At 45.2% G+C, this 19,178-nt stretch overlaps 1 protein-coding gene across 1 annotated transcript in view; it reads left to right on the forward strand.

The window, feature by feature from the left end:
* mib2 (E3 ubiquitin-protein ligase mind bomb 2) overlaps positions 1-19,178 on the forward strand; it is a 59,915-nt gene that overhangs the window by 19,243 nt on the left and 21,494 nt on the right. Inside the window, exons 2-4 of the mRNA XM_080272452.1 lie at positions 8,029-8,912; positions 9,127-9,329; positions 9,815-9,916. Coding sequence (XP_080128578.1) covers positions 9,200-9,329; positions 9,815-9,916 — 232 coding nt within the window. The 5' untranslated portion in view covers positions 8,029-8,912; positions 9,127-9,199. The remainder of the gene's footprint in view (positions 1-8,028; positions 8,913-9,126; positions 9,330-9,814; positions 9,917-19,178) is intronic.

Below are 19,178 nucleotides of genomic sequence, written 5' to 3' on the forward strand. Positions count from 1 at the left end.
TCCCCTTTTATCATGCTTTCTCCCCTTTCTCGTATTTTCACCCCCTTTTCATCTCTCATTCTTCTCTCCCTATCTCTCTCTACCTCATTTTCACTCCTGTCCTAACCCCATCTCATTACCCATTTCCCCTTAGCACCCTCTCCTTCCTGTTTTATCATTACCCCCTGTCACTCCGTCATATCCCCCAACCCCCTGTATCGCCCTTCCCTTTCCATACCCCTCCTTCTCACCCCTTCCTCTCTTCTCCCCTCCTCTTCATCTTCCCCTCTCCCCTCTTCTCACCCCACTTTCCCCCCTGTTCTCCCCTGCCCTCTTTCCCTCCCTTTCCATATCCTCTCTATCTGCCCCAACACCCCGTCATTCTCTTCCTCATCTTCTCTCCTTACTGCTCTCTTCTTTCCAGTCCTTTTTTCCATATTCTTCTTTTTATAGCCTCTTCTTTCTCCACGCTCCACTCTATTCCCTTTTTCCCTCTTCTTTCCCTTTCCTTTTCCATCCCTCCCTCTTCATAACCCCTTTTCCCTCCCCCCTTCTTCCCTCCCCGCCTCCCCTCTTCTCTCCCTCCCTCTCTTTCTATTGTCCCGTCCCCCCTCCCGACGAGATCGACCGTAGCATGGGAAAGAACCCGGGAGCGTGGGAACCGTCTGAATGTGATCTCAGGGCGTCGCGCTATAGGCTGCAAATGTCGTAACACGTCTTCCTTTGCGATTTATTTTGCACATTACGCTTAATATTATGTGTTACTAAGTCCTATTTTGTCACCAGTAAAACTGTACAAGTAACTTACCGTATAAGTAACATACAAGGGAATAGAAACTTTCATGTGGGTGGCACTGGGGGCTGTGTACCGCAGCATCTCTTCCTTAGCTATTTATTCTCCAGTGCAGACTAGATTGCTAAGGAAGCCTGGTAGAAAAAAAAAAATGAATAAATAAAATGACATTATTACGATTTCAGCCTATGCGTAACGCCTTGTGGAGGGCTGGGAAGGGAGGGAGGCAGAGACGGTGCTAGTTCCTTCCTTCATTCTTTCCCTCCTGTTTTCCCTCCTTTTTGCTTCCTTCCTCCCTTCCTCCCTTGCATGCTTCCTCCCTTCTTCCCCTACTTGCTTCCTTCCCACTTTCGTTCCTTCCTCCTGTTTTCCTCTTCTTCGTCCTTCCTGCTTTCCTTCCTCCTTTTCCGCGGTCTTTCATTTTTTTTTTTATCCTTCCTTGTCTCAGTTCTTTCTTCCCTCCCTACATAAGTATTTATCGTTTCCTTCTTTCTGTCCTTCCTTCCCTCCTTCCTTTCTTCTCGTTCCTTTCATACCCTATGCCTTCCACATTGTTCCCTTCCTCCTCCTCATTCTCCTTTATCGTCTCTCCACACTCTTTCCCTCCTCTTACTATCTCTCCTTCCTCCTCCTCCTCCTCCTTTTCTCTCTGTCGTTCGCTTGCTTCCCTCTTTCCTCTTCCTCTTCGTGATGTTTCTCAGTCTTAGCTTTTTTCTTTTTTTTACTTCGTATTGATTCTTTTTCTTCGTATTTTTCCCTCATCTTCCTGTTGCTTTTTTCTTCTTTGTGTCCTTTTCATTTTCTTTCTTCCCCTTCTTCCTTTCCCTTTTTCCCTCTCCTCCCTCGCTTCACCAGACCAGTACAGCCTTTCTCCCCTTCACCCTTTCTCTTTGTCTCCCCTCTCTTTTTCTGTATTCCTCTCTCCCCCTCCCTCTTTCTCTCACCATCTCCCCTTTCTTTCACCATTCCTTTCTCTCCTCCCCCGTCCCCATCTCTCCAGTTCCCACCCCTCCCCATCTCTGCTACCTCCATCCCCCTTCTGCCCCTCCTTTCGTAGCCTTCTTCTCCCCCACTTCCAGCTTACCTCTCCCCCTCTTCCAGCCTTCCTCTCCCCCTCTCCCCTTCCTTTCGTGCAGCGGGGAGGGGGGGGGGTAGGAGATAATGCGGGTGAGGTGTTATATCATGGCTCTTGGACCTTAGCCAGACCATTACACCCCCTCCCCCCCACCCAGCACTCCTCTCCTTCTCACCTCTCCTCTCCATCTCCCTCCTCTCCTCCTTATCTCCCTCCTCTCCTCCTTATCTCCCTCCACTCCTTCTTTCCCTCTGCCCCCTTCCATCCCTCCTCCTTCCCCTTCATCTCCCTCTTCTCACCTCCTTCCCCTCCTCCTCGTCCACCCTTCCATCATCCCCAGTCCTATTCCTCAGTGCAGTCTACCCTCATTTTCATTTCCTACCCCCTCCTTACCCCCCCCTCTTGCCACCCATGTCTCCTCAACTTTTCCCCTCCCTGCTATTCTTTCCTCATCTTCTCCCCTCTCTCCGTCCCTTCTAACCTCCCCTACCCTCTTCCCCCCCCCCCTCATCCTCATCCTTTTCAATGCAGTCTCAGCTCACTCTTATTTCCCTCCCTCTCTCTCACCTCCCGATCCCCCTCTCTCTCCCTCACCTCCCGATCCCCCTCTCTCTCCTCATCTTACCCCCACCATCCCTGCACTCCCTCCTTCTCCCGTTCATTCCTCTCCCTCCTTTTTCCTCCCTTCCTTCTCTCCATCCCCCCTACTTCCCTCACCCCTCGCTCCCTCTCTTCCTCCCCTCTCCCTCCCCATCACTGCAGTCGTCCCTTATTTTCTGCTCCTTACCTCTCCACTCTGTCTTTTTACCCTCACTTTCTCCCCTCTCCCCTCCACTTTTTCCCCACCTTCTCCCACATGAATATCACTTTCTCTCTCTCTCTCTCTCTCTCTCTCTCTCTCTCTCTCTCTCTCAATGTAGACCCTTCTTTATTCTCATTCCCCCCCCTCCCCCCTTTTCCTTCATTCCTTTCTCCTCATTCTCCTTCCTCCGCTATCGCCTTTGTTTTGTTCCTCCTCCCCTCCTTCCCCCTTCCCTTCCTCTCCCTTCATCCTCTTCTCCTTCCCCGACTTCTCATCTGTGTAATATCCCCTTATTTTTCTAACCCCTCCTTCCCTCTCCCTCCTTTTTCCCCTCCTTCTCCCCTCTATATCCTCCTCCTCCTCCTCAATAAATTTAACTCCTTTTATTCAGTAATTTCTTTCCTCTCTTCCGTCAGTCTCTATTACCTCCATTTTTCGTCTTTTTCTCCAACCTTCATTTCCCTTCTTCCCTCCCTCTCTCTCTCCCTTCGTCTCCTGTCATCTTTTATTCATCCCCCACCGCCTCCCCTCTCTCTCTCTCTCTCTCTCTCTCTCTCTCTCTCTCTCTCTGTTTCCTCATATACACCGATATATATATATATATATATATATATATATATATATATATATATATATATATATATATATGTATGTATGTATATATGTTTTCGTTTTTCTTGTGTACAAAAAGAACTTAGCTATTTCAAGACATGAAAACGTAGAAATAGATATTAATTAGTCCAGTGTCAAACGATTTTATTCGTTTCTTAACCGGCTGCATATCCTGTAGGGGTTAAAAGGAAGGAGAAATTGCATGAAAAGAAGCGAGAAGGAGGAAGGAAGGAAAGATGGAAGGCAGACAAGCAGGCAAGAAAGAAGGAGGGAAGGAAGAATGCAAACGTGAAGAGGAAATATGGAGAGAAGGAGGCTGGCGTGAGAAGGAAGGAAGGAGAGAAGGAGACAAACGTGAGGAGGAAGGAAGGACGGCAGGAGACAATGACATCCATCCGTTGGTCACTCGCTTGACTGACTGCAAGAGGGAAGAAGAGGAGGAGGAGGAAAGGAAGAGTAGGAGAAAAGGAGTAGGAGAGGAGGATGACAAGAGAAAAAGAGGAGGAGAAGAGTAGGAAAGCAGAAGAATGGGGAGAAAAGGACGATGAAGAGAGAACAATGAGAATGAGGCAGAGAGGAAGAGGACAAAAATGAGGAGGAGGAACGGGTGGGAAAGAAAGGAGGGAAAAGAAGAATAGGAGACTAGAAATAGGAGAGAAGGAAGGCTAAGTAATCAGGAAGAGACAGCACGGAAAGGAAGAAAAAAGGAGGAGGTAGAGGAAAATAAGCCCTGTATCATCAGAGAATAGCTTATAGGGTATTTTGTTCTTGCCAACCCGATTGATATTAGTCATTCTCTCTCTCTCTCTCTCTCTCTCTCTCTCTCTCTCTCTCTCTCTCTCTCTCTCTCTCTCTCTCTCTCTCTCTCTCTCTCTCTCTCCACCCACCTACACCCTCATCATCTCTTACCATCCACGTATCCACAAGTGACGCACCACATATACACTCACTGACTCTTCTGTCATTCACCTATCCACCCACCCATCCACAAATTACTCACCGCTTCTCATTCACCAGCCATCCTAGTCCAGTTACTCACTACATGCTGTATACACCTACCTAAACCTCCCATCCGTTGTCTCTATCCTCTCTACTTCTGTCACACGTACATTTCCATCTCTGCCCCTCTCCTACACATTTTCCCCTCCCTTTCTCCCTCTGTCCCTCTCACATTTCCTTTCCTCAATTTCCCTCTTCCACCAATTTTTCCCTCCCTCTCTCCATCTGTCCCACTCACTTTTTCGTCTCTCTTCCCCACTCCCATCCCCCCCACCACTTTGCCTCTCTGTCACCCTCTGTTTCACCCACCTTTCCCTTCCTCTCTTCCCTTGATCCACCCACCTTTGTCCCCGCTCATCCCTTGCCCACCAACTTTCTCCTCCCTCTCTCTCCCCCTCTCCCCTTTCACCAACCTCCAATTCATCCACCAGCTAACCTTTTCTAGCAGTATACTCAATCCAAGTCACCCTTCTCATTCTGCCCTACCTCCCATCTCCCCACCAACCCATCTACCTCCTGCTTTCTCCCTGCCCACCTACCCATCCCCTCCCCAACCCTCATACCAACCGTTCTTCCCCTCTCCCTCCTTTTTTTTTTTTTTTTTTTTTTTTTTAATAAAGTGGCTAGTGGGAGTGAAGAGGTTTGGTCAAGAGTAGACTGGTTAAAGCATAAAATAGTGTTTAAGTCCAGCTGTATGGTGTACGGATCCAGTTGACACTTTCCCCCTCCCCATACCATCTCCCTAGCTATCCCCTCTCCTCCTTCCCATCCCCTCTCCCCAACCACATCCCTCCCCATCCACCCTTCTAGCCCTCTCACCCAGCCAGTCTCCCCTTTGTCTGTTGCTCCCCTCACAGGAAATTCCCCCTGAGTAAGATAGCGTCTCCGTAGCCCAGTTGGGTTCCCACGATACCCACCACCGTCTTGATCCCGCCGTCTGCCTGCGGTCTTAAGTTTTGGACATTTTTATTATTTTTTGTGCTTTTGAGAGAGAGAGAGAGAGAGAGAGAGAGAGAGAGAGAGAGAGAGAATAAATGGGTTAAGGGATGATAATGAAGAATGATGATAAACAACGAAAATGGAGCGTAAATGTGAAAATGAGAGAGAGAGAGAGAGAGAGAGAGAGAGAGAGAGAGGGAGAGAGTATTCGTATACACTCTCTCCACGCTTGGTTGCTCTCACATTTACACCTGACCTTGTGTGTACGTTTATGTGTACGGTGCCTTGTGTGTACGTTTGTGGGCGTTTATGTGTGCGATTCCTAGTATAGGCGCCTCGATCATTTTGTGTGTGTGTGTGTGTGTGTGTGTGTGTGTGTGTGTGTTAGCAGCTGTTATTGGTTCGAGTCCGTAGGTGTGGCTTTGACGTTGCATGATATAATTTCGGATGAATAAAACTGCATTTTTAAGTGCCAAGCCCTTGAGTGTCGTGACGTGACGTGATGTGTGTGTGTGTGTGTGTGTGTGTGTGCTGAGAGAGAGAGAGAGAGAGAGAGCACTTTGGGGGGGCTCCTCCTGAGTTGAAGAAAATCGTCGGGGGGTAAAGAGGAAGAAAAAAAAGGAAAATTATTATTTAAACGTAGATTTCTTCACCTGGCCTCGCCCTGGGACCCTACACTCCTAGACACAGAAAGGTAGAATTTTAGCATAGAAATCCCTCGCCTAGCCCCGGACCCCTACGCTCCTTGGCATAAAACGATTAGATGATGATATGAACAGAAGTCTCTCCTAGTCTCTAGCCCTTGCGCTCCTGGGCATGCTATGACTGGATGCTGGCTAGAGAAAACCGGTAGTTATTTTCCGGCGGCCTTCACATCGAGGTAACTCTAATTGCAACATAGTAATCATTTGCAATTTGTTATTTTCTTTGATGGTTTGCTCGGGTGATGTAGCTTCCGATTAATAGTTTTTTACCTATTTTATTATTAGGATTAGGTTTGGTATTATTATCATTATTATTAGTAGTAGTAGTAATAATAGTATATTATTTTTATTATTATTATTATTATTATTATTATTATTATTATCGCTGTAGGTCTTATTATGTGACTGATGGAATACCGGATTAATATTTTTGAGCTGTAGATCACGTTTTATATTATAGTTCTGTTTGTAGTTTATGCTTGTTATTTCCTTTACATTTAGTCTCTGTTCATAATTTTTTTTTTAAATATTGCTGTTTTCATATTTTTACAATGATTTATTCTGTATTCCTGCATCATTCTCAGCTCCTGTAATGGGTGGTGGTGATGATGAGAACGGTGGTGGTGGCGGCGGCGGTAGTGATGATGATGATGATATATTTTTTTTTTGTCACTTTTCAGACGAGAGCGAATCCTGTTAAAAATATAGATAGAAGACTCAGGGCAATATGTTTTTCTGCGGTGCGGCAGTTTTATCTCATCGGGTATTCAACTGCATCTTCTCATTATCTGTTTTCCATTTAACGATTTGTCGTATCTTTTGTGTTATATAATATTCTTGCTATCGGTATGCCTGTGTGTATGTATGTATGTATGTATGTATTTTCTGTGTCCTCCGGCTAGGTGTGTGTGTAGGGGATGAGTATGTGTGTGTGGGGGGGGGGGCAGGTGTATGGTGTGGTGATGGGGCAGGTGGAGGGTTAAACATACAAGGTTAAATGATTAAAGCGTTTTCCTTTGGTACGAAATGTCCTCTTAATGACAGTAGGAGTGGTATTTTTCGTGATTGTTAATTAGCATTAATTAGATTATATCACGGAGTTATTGTAATTAATAGGGTAGCAGTTATACGGTACAGTAGTTATTTAGGCGACTCATTATTATTATTATTATTATGATGATGATGATGATGATGATTATTATTATTACTGATGTGCTTTTTTCACTGCACAAAGAGGAAGGGGACAGTAAAAGGAGGAGAAGATGGGGAACCAGAAGATGAAAGGTGAATGGACAAAAGACAAGGAGGAGAAGGGAAGCGAAAAGGGAGAGGGAAATCAAGAGGCAAAAAAGGAAATGGAGAAGGGAAGGGGTGAAGATGTGAGAGGATGGTGAGGAAAGTTTGAGGGGAAGGAGAGGAGATGGAGAGAGGAGAAAAGACAAGAAAGGGAGGGATGAAAAGGTGAGGAGTGATTAAAGGGGGGAGAGGAGAAGGTGAGATAAGGAGAGGAGAGAAGAAGGAAAGGAGAAGAAAGGCTGGAAAAAAAGGGAATTCGAGAAATGGAGAGACGAGAGGGGAAGGACAGGAGAAAAAGAGGAGTAGAGAGGAGAGGAGGGGGAGAAGGGGAGAGGAGGTAGATAGGTAGGGGGGTCAACCAGGCAAAGAGGAACAAAAACTGGCTACATCCTACTTGCCTACCTCACTCCTGCCCTCCTCACACTTCACTCTGCCCTTGCACTAGGATACCCATAATGTACCGTACTCTTACTAGAATTCATAATGCACCCATACTTACACTGTTCTCAAGCCTACACTACATTCACGTTACTCATGCTGCATTCACATTTTTCCTAACTACTGCATTCACGTTACCTTACACATACTACATTCGCCTTGTAAATCTGATATCGTTGCTACCACACTGCATGTTTGAAAGTCAGTGGTTTCAGTATATTTATTTGTTTCTTTGTTAAGGTTGTTTTTTCTGCCTGTTGCTATAAGTAAGTTTTAATTTTGTGAATATTAATTTTTATTTAATTTTACGGTATTTTCACTTGTCAAAAAGTAAGGTGTTCCAGCCGTACTTTAAGATACAGTTGTTAATTTTGTTGTTTTTGTCTTCCAGCGGCGTGGCGTGATGTTGCAGTATTGAGGTCAGGGTTCAAAGGAACATCTGTTTAGTTCCTGTGCAGACACTGGCCATATACTGAGAATCTGGGGCGTCAGGAGCCCAAATTGTGTGTGGAGGCGGAGCAGGTGTGAAAAATTGTGGCAGTCGCTTGAAAAACAGTAAAAAAGAAAATAAATTGCTGAACATCGGGGAAGGCAAGGTGAGAGAGGTGAAAGACACGTCACAGGGCTTGGAAAAGGAGTCAGTTGCAAGGAGGTGAAGGACATTTGAATTAAAAAATAAAAACGAACTGACAAACAAGTCTGACGAGCTGTGAGCAGTGATTTGTATACTGTGTTGTAGAATGAGTTTAAAAGTAAAGTGAAAAATATGAAAGGAAGGGATAAAAAAGTATAACTTAGAAGAGCATTTAACATTAGATTAAAAACGAACCGAAAAAACAGATTTGTGAAAAGGGATTGATGTACCAGGCTACAGAAAGTGTTTAAAAGGAAAGTGGAAAAAATAAAGGAAAAAAGGTTACAACTGCAAGGAGGTGAAGAGCATTTATATTTTAAAAATATTATAACTTAGGAATTAGCATTTAAATTCAAAAGCAAAAACGAGCTGGAAAAAAAAATCTAACGGGCTGTGAAAGGAGGTTGATACATCGCGCAATAGAAACTGTTTGAAAGGAAAGCCAAAAAATATATATTACAGGAAAGTGGGGAAAAAAAGAAATAGCTATATTCACCAGTATTACCAAACCGTGTCGAGTGAGCAAGCAGTGTTACCAAGAATGTGAATGTGACCTTGGACTGTGTGTGACGGCTCCAGTGACGGTGATGGCGATGATGGCGGGTGTGACGGTGACGTAACAATGGCAGGGAGATAGACACGTGAGTTGCAATTGTTCTTATTATTTGGTGTTTCTTACTGATAATTTTGAGATTAGGTTGTAATTTATACTTTTCAGCAACATTTTGTGATGGTTACCGTATGTTTTCAACTTTACAAATCCAGGCGTGCGTGTGTGTGTGTGTGTGTGTGTGTGTGTGTGTGTGTGTGTGTGTGTGTGTGTGTGTGTGTAATCCTCGTGTCTTACAATTCCAGGTGTGGGCGTGTGTATAGGGAAAAATCACCTTTTTGTATTTCGTCCCCCCCTGCCTCCCGCCCCCTTCGCGCAATGGGCTTGGTGGAGGTGGGGCTGCGGGTGGTGCGTGGCCCGGACTGGCGGTGGGGTGACCAGGACGGAGGGCCAGGTCACGCGGGCACAGTGGTAGAGGTGGGACGTCCCGGGTCATCCACCACACCAGGTAACGTTTATATAAATTTCCCTCAGCTTTTTTTTTTCTCTATGTGAGAAAGATTGAAGCAAAGGCCAGAAGCCCGCAAGATTATTCCTGTCAAGAAAAGATAATAGCAAAATAGATCAGTCCATTTCGAAATGTCTGGACACACTGCTTTTAAAAGACTGGAGATCATAGGCGGTAGGAAATACTGGCAGTGATGTTCCCAGGTCTTTACAAAAGGGAGGGCTGAGTCTGACTGGCGAGAGGGTGGGGGAGGGCGGACCCTCCCAGGCCCCCTTGTTGTTACACCAGTGCGTACTTGTGTATAAGGTTACGTTTACTTTTAACCGGACGCATACAGCCCCCAAACTCTTCACAATCAAGGGTGAGTTAACATTAAGTTGAAATATGCATGACTATAATTCCTGACACTAATTAGCCGGTACCGGTATGGAGATTATTTTTTTCCAGAGAAATTGACTAAGATATTATGTTTATCTGATCCCCAGACAGGACCGTGGTGGTGCAGTGGGACGGGGGAGCCAGAACCAACTACAGAGTGGGATATCAGGCCGCCTACGACTTGAGGCTGCTTGATAATGCTCCTGTGGGTAAGTGATGAATAATAACTTTGTCTCTCTGTCTGTCTGTCGGTCGGCCTGTTTCTCTGTTCCCTCTTTTCTTCAAGTAGCTGTCGATCTGTCTGTCACTCCTTCTCCTCATAGCTTCATCTATCTATCGGTCAGTCTGTTTATCTCCTCGTGTCTTTATTTGTCTGTCGGTCGGTCGGTCCCTCTATCTCTTCTCATCTTCGTCTATCTGTTGGTCTCTTGGTCTTTCTGTGTACGTTTATTTGCACCTCTATTTTGGCTATCTGGGTGGGGTATCAGGCAGCCAACGACTCGAAGTTACTTGATAATGCCCCTGTGGGTAATGATGGAAAATACCTGTAGCCCTTTGCATGACTCTGTCTCGATCGGTATTTATTTGTCTCAGTCTGCCTCTCTAAATCCGTCTGTCTTTCTACTAATCGATTTATCACTATCTGTGCGCCAGTCTGTCTGGAGTATCATATTACGTACGATTTGAGGCGATACTGCCCCTGGTGGTGTGTGACTAATAGTTCTGTTAGTCTGTTAATCTTTATCTTTATGTGTATATCATGCTATCTGCCTATCTGTTTACCACTGTTAATTTTGATGATGATGGTGGTGATGATGACGATGATGATGATGATGATGATGATGATGATAAATGTATACATATTTATCTTCCTTCATTATATTTGTTACTAAGGCAGGTTGAGAAAGGAATCAGGGAAAATAGGAAGCAGGAGGGAAGGAAAGAGAAAGGGAGGTAAGTGAGTAGGAGGGAGGGAAGTGGGAGGGATGGAGGGGGCATACAGAGAGAGGGGGAGAGATGAGTTGGGAGGAGTGAGGGAGGGAGGGTTATGAGTGGGGAAGGGTGAGGGTGGGAGGAAGGGAGAGAAGCTGGAAGATAAGAGGGAGGGAGGTAAATGGAAAAAGATAGAGGGAGGGAATGAGAGAAAGAGAAGTTTATGTAGGTAAGTAAGGTGGAGTGAGAGAGGGAGGAGGCATATGGAGGGAGGAGGAAAAAGAATGGTGCAGGCAGACGACTTTTGAGCATGGAAAAAGATGGGATATTACACAACTGAGGGAAAGGAGACACGCGAGCTGAGAAAGAGAGAGAGAGAGAGAGAGTGAGACAGACAGACAGACAGAGACAGAGAGGGGGGGAAGAAGGAAGGCACTGCCACAAATAGTATTAAAGGTAAATAAGAAGAGTAAAGGAGGAGTAAACAAACGAAGAAAAGAGAATGATAAACGAAAACAAGAGAAATAACAGACCGAAAGTGAAAGTTGGCATCGAAATTTTCCGTTCCATGACTCATCAGTGACCTAGAGACCCCAGCGGTGCCACGTCTCCTGGTTTTTGTTTGCTCTGTTGCCACATCTTGATTTTGTTTACACTGATGCCACGTCTTGATTTTGTTTACAGTTATCACGTCTTGATTTTGTTTACACTTGCCTCGTCTCGATTTCGATTACACACACCATGTCTGCATTTTGTGTACACTGTTTGCCACGTCTGTCTGCACGTAACCTCCATTGCCGGTATTTCGTAAACACGATGTGGGTCTTTCGTTCGTCCAACTCGCTTCCTGTGTGTGTTCTAGATAGACTTCCTCTGTGGTGTAAGTGGATTTCCTTTTTTTTTTTTTTTTTTTTTTTATGGAAGGAAGAAGGAACCAAAGGCCTGAAGCACGCAAGATCATTCCTTCCAAGAAAAAAAAATAATAGAGAGCATCAGATAAACTTCAGATGTTTAGATGATTGTATGTGCTGAGCGTTCTTTGGTCTTATATCCTGGCCATACTCCTTTTACTTTATCTTTGCCTATAATTGCCATCTCTTGGTGTTGATTGCTGAACTGTGACCATAGACTTACACTAGAAGATGGTGCTAGTTAAGAAGTGCAGTGGAAGGGATATAGAGGGATAGCAGTGCCTTTTTCTGCCCTTGAGGTACGTGATGTAACAGCAGAATGAGATATAACAACTCAGTCAACTTTAAAAAATAGTTAGCAAAGGTCACTCAGCCGAATAAAATAGTTTGGTGGTTACCTTGAACAGAATGAACGAAATTGTGCTTCCGCGGCATGGAGAGGGTTAGGAGAGATTTGACCCCTCAGCCAATGGGTCAGTTTGTTTAGGCTAGGGTGGCAGGGCAGTGTGTGCATTGTATCCTGGACGAAGGAAGACCTAGGCTTCGATTCCAGACCAGCTAAAAAAAAAAAAGGAGTTGGGGGGGAGGTAGGTAGGTAGGTAGGTAGGTAGATTACAGAGAGAGAGAGAGAGAGAGAGGATGAAGGGAAGGGAGGAGGGGTGAACGGATAGGGAAAGCAGTGGGTGAAGGGATGGAAGGATGGGTGTAGGAACAGAAGGGTTGAGGTAGGGATGAAAAGATAGATGGAAGGATGGATGGAAATTGGAAAGATAAGAGGGATGGACAGTGCGAGGATGAAAGGGAGTTGGAAGAATTGAAAGATGGATTGAAGGATGGATGGAGGGAGGCAGGATGCAAGGATGGAGGGAGGGGCAGAGGGAAAGAGGAAGGATGGAGGGCAGGATGGAAGGATGGAGGGAGGATAGGACAGGATAGGGTGGCGCGCCCCAACAGACAAATACCACTCTTGTTTTTATTGTACCATTGTCCAGTGAATTGGGGCCTCGGTGAGAGAGAGAGAGAGAGAGAGAGAGAGAGAGAGAGAGAGAGAGAGAGAGAGAGAGAGAGAGAGAGAGAGAGAGAGAGAGAGAGTAAAGTGGTTTTAAAGAGGTTAAAGAAAGCACATGAGAATAAGGTTACATTAGCACAAAGTGGGAGTAAGTAGATTAACAAGCAATTTTAGCGACAGAGAGAGAGAGAGAGAGAGAGAGAGAGAGTAAAGTGGTTTTAAAGAGGTTAAAGAAAGCACATGATATTAAGGTTACATTAGCACAAAGTGGGAGTAAGTAGACTAACAAGCAATTTTAGCGACAGAGAGAGAGAGAGAGAGAGAGAGAGAGAGAGAGAGAGAGAGAGAGAGAGAAAGCGATACCAACCCCTCGCAGACAACGAGTGAGTGTGTTTGTGTGTGTTATCAATACATTAAGGTGAAAGTGGGTGTATGTGGCAACACTGGTTTTGTTGTTCATGTTACCTCCCATCCCCTTCCTCTGTGTTGTACATGTTGTGTTTGTTCCTGAGGCTGGTGCTTGAGGTGTGCTGTGGTAGTGGATGATGATGATGATGATGATGATGATGATGATGATGATGATGATGATGATGATGATGATGATGATGACGACAACGACAATGATAATGCTGATGGTGGTGATGATGATAATGGTGGTGGTGATGGTGATGATTACGATAATAATAATAATAATAAATAATAATAATGATAATAACAAGCTGATGTTCTATGTATTAAGAGTACATTTATCCTCATCTTCGCAATCAACGTTTCTTTCCTGTTTGCAGTCGCACGTTTTCTGTCGGTTTTTCCTCATCAGTGTGTGTGTGTTTTCCTTGATATGATGGTTTTCCCACTCACGGCTGGATTCATTCATTTTATTAGAGAGAGAGAGAGAGAGAGAGAGGGGAGGGGGGGAGTCAGGCGGTAACGTTACATGAGGTCTAATTGTGTGTGTGTGTGTGTGTGTGTGTGTGTGTGTGTGTGTGTGTGTGTGAGAGAGAGAGAGAGAGAGAGAGAGAGAGAGAGACGGTGTGGGGGGTGATGTCAATTCTGTTACATGAGGGCTAATGTAACAGAGGCCGCCAGTCCCTTGTGGTCACTTTATTGCGGTGGAGGGATGGGTGGAGAGGTGAAGGGAAGGGTGGAGAGATGGAGGAGGGTGTGAAGAGGTGGAGGGGAGGGGTGAAGAGGAGAGGTGAGGCTAGAGCTAGTGATGGGGGGGAGGTATGAGATAAACGAGTGGGGTCGAGAATGAAGGGGGAGTGAGATATAGAGAGGACTGAGAACGGGAAAAAAAAGGGGAGGAGGAGGAGAAGAGATGGAGAGGAAAGGATGATGGCGCAGGGAAGGCAACGTGAGGTGGAGAGGGGAGGAAGTGGAGAGGGAGCAGTATGGGAAGGAGGGAAGAGAGAGGGGGAAATGGAGATAAGTAGGAAATGAGGAAGACAGGGAAAGTGGGTAGGAAAAGGGAAGACGTAGGACTGAGAGAACAGACAATGAAAGGGTGGAGAAAAGGAGTGCAGAGGAGGAAAGGTTGGATGAAAGAGGGATGCAGAGGAGGAAAGGGTGGAGAAAAGAGGAAGACGAGGAGGGAAGGATGGAGTAGAGAGGGGAAGAAGAGGAAGGGTGAAGGAGTATGGAGAGGGAGAGAAAAGTCAGTCGCCATTCAGTTTCTCGTACCCTCTCTCTTTTCGAATCTCGCCTACAGTTTATTTTTTCTTTCTTGTGAGAAGTCTCTCTCTCTCTCTCTCTCTCTCTCTCTCTCTCTCTCTCTCTCTCTCTCTCTCCATTGACACTTGTTGACGGCCGTCGAGTGATGTAAGAGGAATGAAAGAGAGGCAGCTGAGAGGGGGGAGGGGGGAGGTGAGGGAAGCAGAGAGAGAGAGAGAGAGAGAGAGAGAGGGAGAGAGATTCCCATTCTCCTAAACCCCTCCAGCAAAACCTCTGACTGGGAGAAGACTGTAAAATTACTGGGTTACAAAACATGATGAAATGATATGTAATTGTTCACCTATTCTCTCTCTCTCTCTCTCTCTCTCTCTCTCTCTCTCTCTCTCTCTCTCTCTCTCCATCTACTGTATATATTTATCTGAATGTCCGTGTCTGTCTGTCAGGCCTTCCGTCTCGTCAGTCCATAACTTTGTGTGTTTGGAGAGGAAGAAAGTAAAGAGAAGATGCAGTAAAGGAAAGAGAATCAGCCAATGGGGACGAAGGGAGAGAGGAAGGAAGTCCAGTGTGAGTGGGAGAGAAAAGAAGAGAGAGGAAGGCAGGAGATTAGGGTGGGAGAAGTGAAGGAGTTGAGAGAGAGAGAGAAGGAAGAATGAAGGAGCAGAGAGAAGGAGAAAAAGGAGTATGAGAAGAAAAAATAGGAGGAAAAAGATGAAGAGGAAACAAGAGGAAATAAAATGCGGAAAATGATGAGAGAAGGAAAAGAAGTGGAAAAGAGACGGAGGAGGACTGGGAAGAAAGGAGAAGAGGAGGAAAGAGAGGGAAGAAATTGTTTAAAGAAGACGAGAGAGAGAGAGAGAGAGAGAGAGAGTGTAAGTGGAACAATAGAACCCCCTCGCCCCTCTTCAATTAGTCTCTTCCAGCTACACACACACACACACACACACACACACACACACACACGAGAGAGAGAGAGAGAGAGAGAGAGAGAGAGAGAGAGAGAGAGAGAGAGATGCTGGCCAATCATGTAACCAATTTTTCTTTGAACTCGTAATCTCTCTCTCTCTCTCTCTCTCTCTCTCTCTCTCTCTCTCTCTCTCTCTCTCTCTCGTACCTGATACTTCAATCAATAATGTTTGGCCTCGCTTCCTCCTTTACCACCTGCGGCTTTCTCTCTTTCATTCTCTCTCTTTTGTTTCTCTCTTCATTTTTCTCTCTCTTATTTCCCTGTTTGCCATCTCTTTTTACAATTCTCTCTCTCTCTCTCTCTCTCTCTCTCTCTCTCTCTCTCTCTCTCTCTCATTCATTTACTCCTCCTCCTTCTCCTCCATCACCACTACCACCACTCCTCCCTACTTCCTCGCCTTCTCGACTTTCCACTTCCTCTCATTCACCACCTCTCTCCCACCCTTTCAACTCGGGGCTGTCATGTCTCTCTCCATCACTCTCCACACTCCTCATCCCCCACTTTCTCCTCTGATGGATGTCCCGTTCATCACTTTTAACATCTTTATTCCCCACTTTCTCCTCAGTTTCATGTCCCGTCACCGCACTCCTTTCATCTACTCTCGGTAATATAATGTTAACAAGGTCCATTGAGAAAGATGACACTGCACTCCTTGAAATAAATCTTCCTTTCCAAGAGTCCGACTTCATACCCTCTATGTGTTTGTTTCGCTGTTGAACTAACACCACCACCACCACCACCATTACAGACCTCTTACCCCACTACAAGGGTTAGGTAGGGTTCAGGGGAACTAGAAAATAATGATTGAATGTGATACTATTTGTACACCCTTAAAAAAAAAAAAAAAGGAAAAAAAAAATCACACCACTATTTCGATGATAGTGGACACGAGGAAATTCCTAAGATACAGATGGATCTGTTCAAGTTGATACCTCATACTTAAAACATTCCTTTACTGTATTGGCATATGTGTTTTTAGAGCGCTAATAAAAATAATACTTACAAACAAGAAGCCTCGGACAAGGACTGACCAAACGTTGACGACCCAGGACCGGACAAAGGACTTGGTAATGTGTACATGGAATGTAAGAGGAGCGAATGATGAGGTGAAAGAGAGAGAGATTGTCCAGGTGCTTGAGGATGCGAAAGTGGATGTATGTGGAATAACTGAAACAAAATGGAGAGGAGAAAGTGTGAGAGAATGGGAGTATGGATGGGGTATATGTGCAGGAGTAGATGAGAATGAGAGGGCAAAGGAAGGAGTGTGTATAGTTGTGAGTAAAAGATGGAAGAAGAGCATAAGACAGTATGGATCAGTTGGGTCAAGGATTGTGTGGGTAAAGTTGAAAGTTGGAATACAAATGTGGGCGATTGTGTGTGTGTATGCGCCAACGCAAGATCGTGCTAGAAGAGTGAGAGAAGAGTTCTGGACAAATGTGGAAGTGTGCATGGAAAAGTTTGGAAGGAATGAGAGAGTGTTTTTGATCGGTGATATGAATGGTAAAGTTGGTAATGTGAAGGTGGATGGAATAATTGGTGAGTGGGGTGTGCCTGCTGAGATAGATGAGAATGGGAGTGCGTTAGTGGACATCTGTGCTGGGAGGGGTTGGTAATAGCCAATACCCTCTTCAGGCATAAAATGATCCACAGGTATACATGGCGAGTGATGAGAAGGGTGGGTGGTGAACTGAATGAAAGGAAGGCAATGATTGATTATGTGTGTGTGGATGAAAGGATGCGAAGATGTATATTGGATGCAAGAGTTTATAGAGGTTGGGGGAGTGGCCTTTCTGACCACTACTTGGTGGTGGCCAGAATTAGGATGCAAGTAAGATGGAGGAATAGAAGAAGGGAAAGACGAGAGGAAGGAGTAGTTGCAAGGAGAGTGGAAAGGTTACAAGAGGATGAGAAAAAGGCAGAGTATAAGAGAGAAGTGGAGGAACGATTGGGCAAATATGAATTGGAGCAGATGGGAGACGTGGAAGGTGTGTGTAAGATATTTACAGAAGAAATATGTGCAGCATGTGATGTGGTGTGTGGAAGGAAGAGAAGACGGAGGGGTGCAAGGAACAGCGTGGTGGACTGAAGAGGTGAAACAGGCTGTGGCACAAAAGAAGAAAGCATACAATGAATGGATGAGAAATAGGGGCGTGGAAGAAGTTGAGAGGCAGAAGAGAGAGTTATATGTGGAAAGGAAGAGAGAGGTGAAAAGATTAGTAAGAGAGAGTAAGAAGAGAGTGGATGAGGAATTTGGAAGGAATTTGAGTGTAAAGTGGAGGGACTGTAAGAAAATGTTCTGGAAAGAAGTGAAAAGAGTAAGACAGGGTGGAAGTGAAGTTAGCAGGGGAGTGAAAGATAAACATGGTAGATTACTAGTGGAGAAGGGAGAAAAAGTGAGCAGATGGAGAGAACACTTTAAGGAATTGTTGAACGTAGAGGATGGAAGTAATGCGAGTATAAGTGGCTGGGGAATGGCTGGGAGAAGGAGGGAGGTGAGAAGACAGGTAGAAATCAGTAGGATAGAGGTTGTGGAAGCAATGAAGAAAGTTAAATCGGGGAAAGCCCCAGGAATTGATGGAGTGTGTGGTGAGATGCTGAAGCATGGGGGAGAGATAGTAGTAGAATGGATGTGGAAGATGTGCAGATTGGCCTGGGAGGAAGGTAGAGTCCCGGAGGATTGGAAGTCAGGTATAATTATTCCCTTGTACAAAGGAAAAGGGGAAAAAGAAGTGTGTGGTAATCATAGGGGCATTTGTCTTCTTAGTATAATAGGAAAAGTGTATGGTAGGATACTTATAGACAGAGTTAGAGAAAGAACAGAGAAATTAGTTGGAGAAGAACAGGGAGGCTTTAGGAAGGGAAGAGGTTGTGTAGATCAGATATTCATTCTTAGATCTTTAGTGGAAAAGTTTCTAGAGAAGGGAAAGAAGTTGTATGCGGCTTTCATGGATTTGGAGAAAGCATATGACAGGGTGGATAGACAAGGATTGTGGAAAGTGTTAAGAATATATGGAGTAGAGGGGAAGTTGTTGAATGCTGTGAAGAGTATGTATGATGGTGCTAAGGCTGCAGTGCGTGTGGATGGTGAACTAAGTGAATTTTTCTCTTTGAAAGTTGGTTTGAAACAGGGATGTGTCATGTCTCCATGGTTGTTCAATCTGTACATGGATGGGGTAATAAAAGAGGTACAAGGTAGGGTAGTGGATGTTGGAGTGGCCCTGGTGAGAGAGGATAGTGTTTGGAAACTCCCTGTACTGTTGTTTGCAGATGATACTGTGTTGTTGAGTGAAGATGAAGGGGAGCTGCAAGGCTTGGTGGATGAGTTTGAGAGAGTGTGTAAGAAACGGAACCTAAAGGTGAATGTAGGGAAGAGTAAAGTGATGGTCTTTGAGAGAGGTGAAGTCAGTGAATGTATAGCGAGGTTGGATGGTGAGGAATTGGAAAATGTGAGTACGTTTAAGTATTTGGGTAGTGTGATGAGTAAGGATGGAGGTTTGGAGGGTGAAGTGCTTGAAAGGGTACAGCAGGGAAGAAAGGTTGCTGGTTCCTTGAAAGCAGTGATAAGAAACAGGGAAGTGAGCATGGAAGTAAAAAAGTTACTACATGACAGTATTGTGATACCAACTCTAACGTACGGAAGTGAAGCTTGGACGTTGTTGGAAGGACACAAGTCAAGAGTGAGAGCAGTGGAAATGAGTTATTTAAGAGGAGCTTGTGGAGTCACGTGGAGAGACAGGCTGACGAATGAGGATATAAAGGAGCGTTGTGGTGTTGATGTGGATGTGATAGGAAGCGTTGTGAGGAACACACTGAGGTGGTTTGGCCATGTGGAGAGGATGGAGGGTGAAAGACTGACGAAGAGAGTGTATGTGAGTGAGGTGGAGGGTGGAAGAGGGAGGGGGAGACCGAGGATGAGATGGAGGGATGGGGTGGAGAGGTATATGAGAGAGGGGGGTGTGAGTTGGGAGCAGGGTAGTGAA

The sequence above is a fragment of the Coenobita brevimanus genome, chromosome 6 (assembly GCF_032717465.1).
Source record: "Coenobita brevimanus isolate Jiangsu-jjx chromosome 6, ASM3271746v2, whole genome shotgun sequence".
NCBI classification, from domain to species: domain Eukaryota; kingdom Metazoa; phylum Arthropoda; class Malacostraca; order Decapoda; family Coenobitidae; genus Coenobita; species Coenobita brevimanus.